Below are 13,619 nucleotides of genomic sequence, written 5' to 3'. Positions count from 1 at the left end.
CTGCTCTCTGCGCGCTGCGGGCCCTATTAGGCTTACTCCGCTTTGCGCCTCCCCCACAACGCCGCTCCCTCTGAGCCCCCAATTCCGGCCACGGTTTTGAACTTGGGAGGAGCGCGCCCCAGGTCCCCGCCCTGCCCGGATCCACCACTCTCCCTACCGGGACCGCGCAGGCGCAGGCGGCTAAGCGTCCGGCCACAGTCCCGGAGCCTAAGGTTGCGCCCGTGCCATCGTTGCCACTTCCACCGCGCACCATGAGCCCGGGTCCCCGTCTGCTGCTGCCCGCGGTGCTCTGCCTGGGGCTTGGAGCCCTGGTGTCTTCTTCGGGGTCCTCAGGCGTCCGAAAACGAGGTCCCTCGGTGACGGACAAGGTGATCCAGCGGCTACAGAAACTTCTCCGGCGGGCCAGGCACTCGGGCGCAGTGGCAGGGCTGAAGAGCAAGGGCTCTTGAAGCGGGGCGGGAGGGGGGACTGAGGGGACTTCTGGGGTACTGACTGGGACAGCAGGGAGCTGGGGGTGGGTGCTGGAGGAGGGACTAACTGGGGCTTGAGACTGTCTGGGACTGGGGCGGGGGGCTTAGAGGTGGCCACGCGGCAGGCGGGAGGAGACGTCAGTGAACGGTGCGCTCCCAAGGCTCTGGGGCTACTGGACTAACTCTCGCCAACCCCAGAGAATTGTCACCCGGACTTAAACGACCTGAGCGGCTTGGGAGCTGGGACAAGCTCGCTGTGGCCGCAGGGCCTTTCTTCTAGAAGGGAAGTTGCTGGAGTACTTCCTTGGCGTGGCCTGGATGTGGAACAAAGCGGGAAGAATGTAGAGGGAAGGGCACAGGCTGAGGAGTGGAGGCCCAGCTGCCTGCTTAGGATGTCACCCGCTGGCCAGAGCCTGGGTCCCCAAGGAGTGCTCAAATGAGAACTGTCCTCTTCTGTTTAGGAACTGTCACCCTCCAAGAGGAAAGGGTACAGTTTAAAACCTTGTGGCTGGGCCTGGGTTTGAGCCCTAGGCAGCTTGAGAAGGCAACACTCTGACTCTTAAGGGAGGCACGTGGGGGAATCCCCAGGAACTCGGTTCCTACAGTTTCCTCTGCTGAAGTTCCATTTCAGTCTGTGTTACCAGAGGATCAAAAGGAAAGGAAGGGGCGGGGGTTGGTGGGGGGGGGGGGACTACTGCGGTGGGGTAACGACTACTTCCACTGCTAGAAAAAAAAATCTAGCAGTCTGGGAATGGGGTGGAAACAGCAGAAAGTGGTCTTGATGACCAGTTCAGGGTGCCACTGGAAATGATAGCTCAAGACTAGTAGAAGGTTTAAATCCTCCATCACAGGCTCAGCCAAAGAGCCAGCAAGGAGAGGGAAGTGAGCCCACCTATCCAGTCACTGTGTAAGCCAGCATGATCCAGCCTCAGGCAGCCCTTGATCCTTTGGGTATCTAAACCGAAAAACTGAGTTGTGCAAGCCACAGAGCTAAAGCATGCCTGGTCTGCGACTACTATTTCAGATAAAACCATAAATATAAAGTTCATACAGCTATGAAATAGCAAAGGAAGTGAGCCTGATATAGCTCGGAGTCATTTTAAAACACCTGACCGATGAGGGAAAAGCCAGCCTGGGAAAGGCTAGCGTGCCAAAGGGAATGCTTGTGAAATGGTCTCCAGGTGGATTAACCATTCTTGTCTCAGGACCTGCCTAAAGGACAACTTGTCTGTGGGGCAGGACTGAGGGCAGAGTGGCCTGAGATGAGGTTGGATATGAGCGAGGAACAGAAAGGCTCTGAACAGCCTTAGAAGGCTTTGCTAGGAGTGTGGCCACTGAGGGCATAGTTCTTAAGGCTTGGGTGTCACTCTAAGGCAGTGTTCCCCACCTTCCTAAGTCTACAACCCTTTAACACAGTTCCTCATGGTGTAGTGACCTCCCACCCATAAAATTATCTTCATCGCTCATTCACAACTGTAATTTTGCTACTGTTATAGGTTTTGATGTTAACATTTGATCTGCAGGATATCTGATATATCTCTGATAAGGGGGTTTCCACCTACAGGTTGAGAACCATTGCTCTGAGGTAAAGTGGCCGGAGGGGTCTGCACATGGAAATGACTTAATTTCATATATGCTCTTAAGAAATTCCTGTGGTCACTCTGGAGGGTGAATTGAGAGGCCATTCAGGGCTCCGTGCCAGACTCCAGATGGTGGGTTGGATAGGGGTGGTAACCTTGGGAATGAGGAACAGGAATTTGAAGTAGATATTGGAAGCGTTAACAGGACTCCCTGAAAGCTTAGGTAGAAGGGAGAATAGGGTAGTTAGATAGCCTATGATGCCCAAGTAGGTGGGAATTGCAAGTTAACAATGGGTTAATCTGTGCCCCCAGTTATGCTGGAAGTGTTTGACCAAGAGAGCTTTTAAACTGTATTGATAGAAATCAACTCAGAGCAAGTTAGCTACAGTCTCTGCAGTCTCTGGTGCAGCCTGAGGATAGCAGAGATCCTAGAAAGAAAAGACTGTGGCTGCAGGGGAAGGGGTGGGGCATCCTGACTAAGACTAGAGCATAGAACACTGGTGCTGAGACCTGGGCTCCGCCCTCAGAGCTGGCAACTTAGTTTCTTCTTTTTCACAAAGCTTAGTAAATTCTGACATCCAGAGGTAAGGTGAGCCTCTCACAGATCTGCTTCCTTGGGCCTCTTGAGTTACTTAACCAGTGTGTTACAACAATTCAATTTGGTGGAAAATAGAGACATTAAAATGGAAATGTAGCCAGGCCTTTAAATCTCAGCAGAGGCAGGCGGAAGGCCAGCCTGGTCTACAAAGTGAGTTCCAGGACAGCCAGGGCTATACAGAGAAACCCTGTCTGGAAAAACCAATAGATAGATAGATAGATAGATAGATAGATAGATAGATAGATAGATAGATAAAATGGAAATGTAGGTCAACTCCTTTGACTCTGGCCCACAGTCCTTTCTTTCACCATGACTTTATTTAAAGCTAGGAATCTGTAAATAAGAGGCCTGGGGTGCTGCTCTGCCACACACACAGTGGGGATCCTGCTTCTGTCTGTCTTGCATGCTCCCACCCTACTGGTGCTCTGGTTCACAGACTCGGTATCCATTCTCCAGTAAATGCCATAGGTTCCATAATACGCCAGCACAGAGCGCATAAAAATCAACATGTTTGTCATGCCAGGATGAGGTAGTGGCCAAGTGACTTTGGGCAAGTTACCTATTGTGTGAGACTCTTGTTTCTTCTGTGGAAAGTAAATAGAAACGATGTGTATATTTTGACTCTGTGTGTCTCTCTGAATATAATACGGATTTTTGGCAGGTTAAGTATGATAAAGCAGGTTAAGGGAGTCCCGTGTTGTGTTTGTCCATGAATCCTAGTGTGACAACCTAAGTTTGGAAGCAACAGTCACTCATCTTACAGGTGAGGGATCTAGCTCAAGTTTAACTTAACTGAAAATCCCATGGCAATCTCGTAGAGGAATTGAGTTTAATCACCTCAAACCCGGGGTCTTCTTTGATGAATCTGACAATAGACACAGATAGTACAGGATCGATTTGATCAGGCTTTCGAACCCCACATCCTGCCTCGCTACCTCCTCAAACCTTCAGTGCCCTGTAATTTTCAAATAACTTTCAGAGGCAGCCTCTGGGTGGGAGAAGGAGGGTGTTAGAGATGCCTACCCACTAAGTATGGTGTAGAACCAAAGGCCATCTTTTCCAAGGAGCCCGCTCCTATCCTCCCTGTGGACTCCATCCTTTACCATGATGCCTTTACCATGATTTGCCTTTGAAGCCCAGCTTCCCATGAAAAGACATCATTTGTAAGTGTGTTTTCTACTTCATGGTTATATGAGCTTTGTAGTCCTTCCCTGTCCAGCTTGGACTGTGTTCTCTAGGGGCTTCAGCAAAATCAGAGGCAAGTCTCATGGAAGAAAGGGTTTGCCAGACACCTACCTCCCCTCCTATTGTTGTCTGCTTCCTGTTGGCATTGTGCTGAAATCAGAAAGGACTGTTTCCATTCCCTGGGTACTCACTGCTAAGATGAGTGGTTACAGATTAACAAGAGGGGACCTTGGACTGAATTCTAAAGCCCCCCCTCTTAGTTGGGAAGCTTCCACCCATCGCTCCTCTGAATTAGTGAAAACAGACCACTTGCTTTGCTCAAGTTGGGTTGGGGGATTAATGACTGGAGGTGGTGAAGTAGAAGGAGACACTGTCATCTCAGTCGACTTCCCAGTTCGAGAACCTCTTTCTTCAGCTGATGTGGACTCCGAAGATTCTCCTTGGGCTCCACATGAGGCCCAATCCCAGAGCCTCGTTTGCTTCCCTCCTTTCTGTTGCCTGGCAGAGCAGGAACCTCCAAGCATAGCATTTGGAACTGGCAACAGCTCCCTGCTCCAACCATGAAAAAAAGCTGTCCTGATGCTCGGCGCTCAGAGCACAGGTCCCACCTGGCTGCCTTGGCTTCAGGAAGTTCTGTCAAGTGAGGAAAATATGCCCACTCTTGTCCCTAGGTCTGTTGTCCCCCTTTTAGGCCTGCCTCTCACTCCTCCAGGGTGCCCTTTCCCAACCCTTCCTGCCCTCTAGGACTTCATAGACTGTGTTCTTGGGCCACAGCTCACATGTTGTCTTGTATCAACTGTAGTTATTGCTTGCTTTTCTTTTTTCTTTTTTAATTTTTGACACCTGTAACTTGCTGGCCATGACCTCACACAGATCCCTGTCTCTGCCTCCCACTCAGCCCACTTTATGCTACCTCTTAGATGCTAGCCTTAGGACAGTTCATTCAGGGACATTGCTTTGTATGCGGGTATTTAATAACTATTCATTGGCTAAACGAGATTGGACTTTGTCATTTCCATTAGCATTGGCAACATTCTGGTGCGATTCTTTATACTGTCCTCATGGAGCCGAAGGGCGTGGCGATTGGGAGAAAATTTTCAGAGATAGATAAGCTGGGCTGTGTGCACAAATGAGATTTTTTTTTTAATTGCAAAGAGTCCTGGGTGGCAGGTTCTTTTTCTTCATCTCCTCCAGCTGCCTTCTTTTGTTGCTTTCTAAGAATTTACTCCCTTATTTTCAAAGTCGGGAAGGCTTTGCAAACCTTTATCTTACAGGCTGTCTCTTTAAAATTACACCCCTGGCTTTCTTATGCGGCTGAAAATACACCCCTGGCTCCCTAGCAGGGCTTGTTCTCTTGCTGCAAAGCACATTCCTTTCTCATATGGGCACGGAAACCCTGTGGAGAAAGCACTTTTCCTTGCCAGACTCACATGTGCTGAGGCAGCCTTTTGTCCCCAAGACACACTGGTGGGTCTTCTATTCTGCCACGCCTCACACGAAGAGCCAAGTCTTCCATGCTTCGAGTAAAGCTCTTGAACATAGATGATAATAAAACAGTGGCCGTTTTGGCCACGTGGACGTGGAAATGCCACAGGAAGCACTAAATATCACATCAGCCCATGACAGGCTTTCAGAGATATTGGCAGAAGCGCTTGCCTTGAGCTGAGTTTGACAGTCTTTACCTAGTGATTTTTCTAGATTGCAAGGCATCTTTTTTCTTTGACAACCCTTCTTATATCTTTTAAAGCCATCCCTGGAATGTCTTTTTTTTTTTTTTAACCCACTCAAACAGTAAATTGGTTCGTATAATCTAAACTCGCTAATAGAATGCCCTTTGACTTTATGGCCTTTTCAAGCCTTCTGTCTCCGAATCATCAGAACATAGTGATTTGTGAAGCAAAATGTGTATAATTTCATTCCAAGTGAAACAGTTCTCAAAAAGAAACGCCAAGAGAACTTTTAAGGTTTAATCTGAAAAGAGAGAGAGAGAGAGAGAGAGGGAGAGAGAGAGAGACAGAGAGAGAGAGTCTTGTATTTCTAGCCATGTTACCTTTCTTTTGTTCTAAGATGACAGAGAATGAACAAGTTCTACTTGGGTGACAGTGGGAACAGGCCCCCTGAATCCAGTGTTGAAGTTTGTAAGACCTAGATCTATAGGGTCTTTGCCCTGCTGGGGACCTGGTGTCTTGCTGCTCTTGTGTGAGTGGCACATCTTTCCAAGGACTGCTGTTGTGCTTCATGGTCCTTGGCCACACCCTTGACAGCAGACGTTTACTGAGAATTCATCATGAGTCTGACAGATCTTCTCAACATATTTTTTTCTTCTCCTGCCAGTAGTAAAGAGAGTTGCTTCTTTAAAGAGCGATACTCTCTGCTCCCCTCTTCATCCACAGAGAAGGAAAGCGGGGAGAAGCAGAGTGGTAGCTTTTCCTAGGCCTTGACGGGAGTAATGTATTGAAGATTTATAAGCTCACTCTGGCCACATTGAATCAAGCTTCAAACCCAAGTACCTGGTCCACCGCTTCACCCATAGGTGGTGCTCAGTAAATGGTTGTTGAATGAATATTTGGGAACGAACTGCCCCTACAGTATTGTTTCTGCAACTCTAACTGGCCTCATGCCTCTTGACTCTCAGAAAACACTGAAGGACAGGCTTTCCGGTAGGGGCCAGTTTTCAGATTTAACTTTGATTTAGCTCAGCTTTCTGTCTCTTTCATGTGGTGATTTTTCTACTGTGCATCTCAATTACCCACAGGTCTTCTTTGATGTGAGGATCGGAGACAAAGATGTGGGTAGAATTGTGATTGGCCTCTTTGGAAACGTTGTACCCAAGACGGTGGAAAACTTCGTGGCTCTGGCAACAGGAGAGGTCTGTCCCAGCCTTACTGCCTTTAACCGAGAACAAGTATGAATCTTCCTTAAGACAAGATACAAAGATGTCCTCTGGAGAAAGGAGAATCAATATGTCAGATGATTGTACGACATATTAGACTTTTGTTTTCTTATAATTGTTTGTTTAAGCACACATGTCTAGGGCTTCTAGAAATGGAGAGAAAAACATCAAGTGAAAATATAGTCTGCTCATTTTTTACTTATTCCTAGTAATTAATTCTACTTATTCCTACTTGAATTATTTTGGCCAGTTCATGACAGACTTTCTCCAGTACATAATTGCTAGGACCTACTCAGGTACTATAGCTGCTTTGTTCCATTTTTCTCGTTTTCTGGTAATCACTGTTCATCTTTTAGTGTGGGTCGTTTCCTCTGTGCATTCACTTGAACCCATCTCTTTAGAAAGGCTACGGGTACAAGGGCAGCATCTTCCACCGTGTCATCAAGGACTTCATGATTCAAGGAGGGGACTTCACAGCTAGAGATGGCACTGGAGGTGACGTGGTCTTTGCCTTTCTCCCTTCCCGTTTTGCCAAGCTGCCGCCCAAAGCATTAGAGCTGAGGCTGTGCATGCTTTGAAGACTAAGTTACTGTTCTTGCAAAACTACAAAGGGCTAGGGGGTGTAGCTCAGTGGTAGAGCACTTGCCCAGCATGCACAAGGCTTTGGGTTCCATCTCTAGCACCGCACAACAAGAAAAAGGGCTTACAAAAGAGGCACGGGCATGGGGAGAGGGGGAGGGGGTTGTGGTGGTAGGGGGAGGTCTGGAGAGATGGCTTAGTGGTTAAGAGCACTGACTGCTCTTCCAGAGGTCCTGGATTCAGTTCCCAGCAACCACACGGTGCCTCACAACCATCTGTAATGGGATCTGATGCCCTCTTCTGGTGTGTTTGAAGATAGCTACAGTGTACAGATACATACATAAAATAAATAAATATATCTTTTTTAAAAAGTGGTGTAGAATATGAAGTGCAGGGTGGAGAAGAGAAATGCACTCTGATTTCTTGGGGAATGAGGTTTGCAGAGAACCATGCATAGAAGCAACCCCAGCTGCTGCAGCAACACATGACCTCAGGGGACCGCAGCTGGCTCTAGCACCCGTGCCCGCCCTCTGGTATCCACTTTCTGACTACAGTCCAGCAGAAACAGTGGCAGCCTTATTTTGCCATCTGTTCTGTTTTTATTCTCTTCTTTACCTTCCCTGCTCAGTGTGCGCATGTGTGTGGGGAGTGGGTTGGTGGCTCTTAGGTTAAATTTTTCTGAGTTTGGAAGGGAGGACATTTTGGACCATTTAGCTTAGATCTCTCTGAGCAGAGTCATCCTCTGGGTCACTTCCCTTGTCCTAGACTAACAGCTTTAAACTTCTTGGATTTGGTTTCCACTTCTGGTATTTCTAGCTGAGCCAGGGTTTTGAGGTTGGCAGACAGATAGTCAGGAGAGGTGGGCAGGACAGGCCCTTGGGGGGGGGTGCTGGCATGGGATGGGTGTTTCTCACAGGCCATGCTGCTGCTGTGGGGAAAGGGCTCCCACTGTGGCTGCTAATTTGCTAGGACTCCAGGACACGGGTGTTCCTAGTTTTGATCATTCTGTGTCCTATGGGCTCTGGAGTCACACCTGTCACTTACAGACTTGCTGCTACTCTTGTTGCTGAGGCAAGAAAACGCAGTGGCTTAGTCAGAGAGCCAGATGCTGCTATTCTGCTCTGCTAGGGTTTTGTAACTCTCTCAAGCAAAAACCAGGGCTGAGAAGGCCTGTTCTGTGGGATCCATGTGCGGTTAAACCAATGTATGTGCTCAATGCTTGGTTAGCTGGTTAGATGCCAAGAGGCGAGTGACCTAGGACCAAAGTCACCTGAGTATATGGCAGAGGCAGAGCCACCATGATAGCTCACCTTTCTACCCAGCTTTCAGAGGCCGTCTTCCCTTCAAAATGAAATCGCTGACCCATTTGGTCAAATTCTGGCTTGAGGTCCTGGGGACTTTCATCCTGTGCCATGTTAAGGTCTCTGATTTGGTTTAGACTCTGGCGTCTCTTTCCTTCGGGGGTCAGGTTTGTCATACACCTTCACTTCTTGTCTGTGCCCATCCTCTGTCCTGTCTCCTGTGGGATTCTGATGACATGAAACACTCACGTTTCTTTATATCTGCTGTCATCCCTCCTTCTGCCTCACCCAGGGATGAGCATCTATGGTGAGACATTTCCGGATGAGAACTTCAAACTGAAGCACTATGGCATTGGCTGGGTCAGCATGGCCAATGCTGGACCAGACACCAACGGATCCCAGTTCTTCATCACCTTGACCAAGCCCACCTGGTTGGATGGCAAACACGTTGTATTTGGAAAAGTCCTAGATGGGATGGTAATTTGAAAGATCTTTTTTTCTCTCACTCTCAAAATACACAAAGCCTTATATTTATGATTAATAAATCAGTGATTCATTGGACCTTCAAATGTGTTCTTAGATACCCACTATATGATGGGTAGAGTTTTTGAAGGTGAACAAATTATACATGGGATAGTATTTTAACTGCTAAAGGCATTAAAGCAGATATGGAAGAAGTTAGGCACTTCAGTTAATTTAAGAAACATAACCAAATAAACCAAGGACTGAATATGCATTCAGTGAAATATTATTTGGCATTAAAACATAAGAACATTTGAATGCATGCTATGACATATATGTATATGTATATATAATCTATGATCTATGTATGTATAGTATATGTTAAGTATATGATCTATCTATGTATCTATCTAAGAATCATCTATTTACAAACATTTTGAAACCTTATCCAGTCAAAAAGACAAAAAGTGTATGAGTTTAATTATATGAGGTATTTAGAGTAGTCAAATTCATAGAGATAGAAATAATATTGACAGTTGTCAGGGACAAAGGTGGTAATCAATGAATACAGAGTTTAGTTTTGCAAGTTAACAACCCTTCTGGTTGCATGCATATAAACATTACAGAGCTATATACTCATTTTGTGACTTTTCTTGGGAAGATATGGACAAACATCAATTCACCCTAGATAGAACACTGATAACAGACCAGTAGAGTGACTCTACTGAAATGCAACTTGGCAAAACAGTGTGTTCACTAGGGCTTCTTATAGGAGTCTAGGGTGAGGGTTTACTTACTGTGGCATGAATGACTCAAAGACAGCTATGTCTGTCACACAGCGTCTCACTAAGTCCTCTTCTCTCCCATGTTTCTATGCTGTCCTGATTCCATCCAAGTGAAGGCTAGGAACTGAGAGCCACACTCTGGACAACTCGTCAGAAATGAGCTTTCTTGGTCACAGTGTACTCAGTCCTTCAATGTGCACCTTAGGCGCATGGCCCTGAGAAGCTGCCCAGAGCCCCTGCTACACCCATGGCAGATGCAAAGCTAGACAATTGGTTACAGTCATCTGTAAGGAAGTGAGGCCAGGGCCTGGGCTACTTTTATAAATGCTTTCTGGCCTGCCCAGACTAGGGTAGACTAGAGCTAAAACTGATCTCAATCCCATGCTAATAATCACAGTGAGTTAAATAGAAATATCTTTTATTAGAGCTATGTATATAAAAAAAACTAGCTATGTCTTTTTCAAATATAAAATGCTTATTAATAAAGAAATGGGGAAATGTATATTATTTGAGTTTCTGAGAAATAAGAGACTTTATCCTGAGTGCATATATACATATATATGTATATTTAAACACACACACATATATACACATATGTGCATATATATACATATATATATATATATATATATATATATATACACATACATACACACACACATATATATATATACACACACAAACATATATATGTATATACCATACACACATATAATACTATATATTATATATAGTATGTTATATACATATATGTGTGTGTGTGTTTGGGTTGTATTATATATTATATATTGTACATATATGTATTATATATATTACATATATATGTGTATGTAAAATCCCAGGATAATCTCCTAGGTGCTCCACCCATGGTTGCATTGTTTTGAAGACTGATAGTAGCAGATAAAAGGGTGCTGGAGTTATTTGCAAAGCAGTACTCCTCAGCTCACATGGCTTTTATAACGATAAAAGGTATGTCCCAGGGCTGGGGCTGTATCCCCATTGGTGGGGTGCTTACTGAACATACAGGAAGTGTAGAGTTTGATCTGCGATGTCACTTAAACCAGTGTGGTGGTGCACAACAGCCACCCCAGCAATTAGGAGGTGGAAGCAGGGCTATCTTTAGCGATGTAGTGAGTTTTAGGCCAGCCTGATATGCAAGGCCCTGTCTCAAAAGAGCAATAACGACAAACATCTCCCTCCTATTTGTTCTGAAACGGGACTGGCTATTTCTGTGAATCGTCACAGCTGCTGACTCAAGATGAACCACGGGTCTGTTTTTCTCTTCCCAGACTGTGGTACATTCCATTGAACTTCAAGCAACAGATGGCCATGACCGCCCACTCACCGACTGCACCATCGTCAACAGTGGCAAGATAGATGTGAAAACACCCTTTGTGGTTGAGGTCCCTGATTGGTGACAGAAATGGCGGAAGACAGGAAACACACTGGCTGGCCCATGTGCACATCTGTGATCCACCAGCAGTCTTTTAGTTACTTAAAAGTTGTAGTTAAAAAAATTTCTCATTTAATTTTCCAGTCTCGATTGCAATAACAAAATCAACCACACAGTCAGATGTCTCAACAAACACCTGTCATCCCAGTATTTGGGAAGTGCAGGCAGGAGGATCAGGGGTTCAAGGCCAGCCTGGGCTAACAGTAAGTTTGAGGCTAGCCTTGTCTGTTACATAAGTAATAACAATAAAAATCAATCAAAGTCCTGCTCAGGAATTTTAAATTGAACGACATATCCTTCTTTTCTAGTGGTGCTATTTTCAAATCAAAAAACTTTGCATTGGCTATTTGTTTTTACAAACATGGTTGAGTTTCACACGGTTCCTTGTGATCTCCATTTGGGTGACCCGAGGGTTTGTTTGAGGAAGGTGACTATAATGAAGGTTAGCATTTTCTGTTCAAATAGTTCTTGTTCAGGCAAAGGGAAATTTGAGTAGTATCATATGCTGTATATCATGAGCATTCTGGGGCTTGGATGTTCTTTATATTAAATACTTTTTAAATCAATGGACTTTTTTTTGCAAGACTTTGTTTTTTTTTTTAACTTTTATGTGATGGATGTTTTGTCTGAGTGTATGTCTGTGCAGCATGTTTGTAAAGTGCCCATAAAGTCGACACGAGTCACCAGACCCTCCCCAACACCCACCCCCTGGCCTGGATTGTACTGGGTTTACAGACTGTTGTGAGCTTCTTTGTGTGTGTGCTAGAAATTGACTCTGTGTCCTTTGGAAGAGCGCCGGAGATGGGGAGGCACAGGATCTACAACCAAACATACAAGCTGATCATTCAGCAAATTTCCCTCAACATGTAGCCCGGTTCTCAAGCTTCCTAATGCTGTGACCCTTTAACACAGTTCCCCAGCCATAAAATCATTTTCATTGCTACTTCACAACTATAATTTTGCTACTATTATGAATCGAAATGTAAATAATATCTGATATCCAGGATATCTGATATGAGACACCCTTCCCCCCTACAAGGGGTTGTGACCCACAGACTGATTTAGACTGTCATCTTGAGTCCAGTTGCTATGGGATCTTAGTTGGTAGTGTGAGTCAAGAGTCAGGCTAAATTTAAATCAAGTGGGACTTTGCAGTCTTCTTAGGGCTGTGTGACATCTTTGGCTAAGCAGCAGAGGCCAAGATCTGGTTAGATGGGGAGAGAATCATGCCAGGCAGTGAAGAGACAAAAGAAGTCTCTTTCATCATTTCAACAAGAAAACGGCCTCAGCAAGAGATGGGAGGAGAGATGACTCAGCAGTTGGGAACAACTGTTCTTGTTCTTATAGAGAACCCAGGTTGATTCCCAGTACCCACATTCACAACTGTAACTCCAGTTCCAGGGGCTCCAACATCCACTTCTGGTTTCTGTAGGCTCCAGGCATGCATATGACACACACACACACACACACACACACACACACACACACACACACATTCATGCAGGCAAAACACGCATACATAAATCTAAAAAAGAAAAAAATAAAAGGATTAAAAAAAGGTTTAGAGACTAAGTAGGCACTGTCTTAGTTAGGGTTTTACTGCTGTGAACAGGCACCTTGACCAAGGCAACTCTCATAAGGACAATATTTAATTGGGGCTGGCTTATAGGTTCAGAGGTTCAGTCTATTATCATTCAGGCGGGAACATGGCAGCATCCAGGCAGACATGGTGCAGGAAGAACTGAGAGTTCTACATCTTCATCTGAAGGCTGCTAGTGGAAGACTGCCTTCCAGGCAGCTAGGGTGAGGGTCTTAAAGCCCATGCCCACAGTGACACACCTACTCCAACGCGGACACACCTCCTAATAGTGCCACTCCCTGGGCCAAGCAAATACAAACCATCACAGGCATCCTGGCTGCTGCTGGTGGTATTGAAGACTATGATATGCTTGGGGAATGGTTTGCTTTTTTTTTTTTTTCAACAAATATTTATTGTGGGGCTTTGCTATGACAGGCCATGTCAGATCTTAGTTTGACTTTTGGGATATGACAACAGACAAAGAAATGGATGTCCTACAGTTGACATTCTAGTGGAGACGAGGGAAGGTCAACAAGGCTAAAGAGAGATCAGGGAGATGAGGATGGTGTGAACGTTGCTAGGGATGGGTGGGGAACCCCCTTAGAGCAGCTTCCTATGAGTCTCTAGAAGGAACAAGTTTACACAAAGATGTGAAGAAAGTGGGAAGTGACCAAGGCGGATGGACCCTGCCTTAGTCACTTTTCTATAGCTGGGATAAAACAACACAACCAAGG

At 45.6% G+C, this 13,619-nt stretch overlaps 1 protein-coding gene across 1 annotated transcript; it reads left to right on the top strand.

The window, feature by feature from the left end:
• Nucleotides 1-200: 200 nt before the first annotated feature.
• On the top strand, nt 201-11,867 carry Ppic (peptidylprolyl isomerase C). Its single transcript, NM_008908.4, has 5 exons — nt 201-368; nt 6,589-6,702; nt 7,128-7,221; nt 8,899-9,083; nt 11,143-11,867. The coding sequence occupies exons 1-5, from the start codon at nt 252-254 to the stop codon at nt 11,269-11,271; spliced, it is 639 nt and encodes a 212-aa protein (NP_032934.1). The 5' UTR covers nt 201-251; the 3' UTR covers nt 11,272-11,867.
• Nucleotides 11,868-13,619: the final 1,752 nt, after the last annotated feature.

The sequence above is a fragment of the Mus musculus genome, chromosome 18 (assembly GCF_000001635.26).
Source record: "Mus musculus strain C57BL/6J chromosome 18, GRCm38.p6 C57BL/6J".
In the NCBI taxonomy this organism is placed as follows: domain Eukaryota; kingdom Metazoa; phylum Chordata; class Mammalia; order Rodentia; family Muridae; genus Mus; species Mus musculus.
This window is presented reverse-complemented; position numbering and strand designations above follow the sequence as displayed.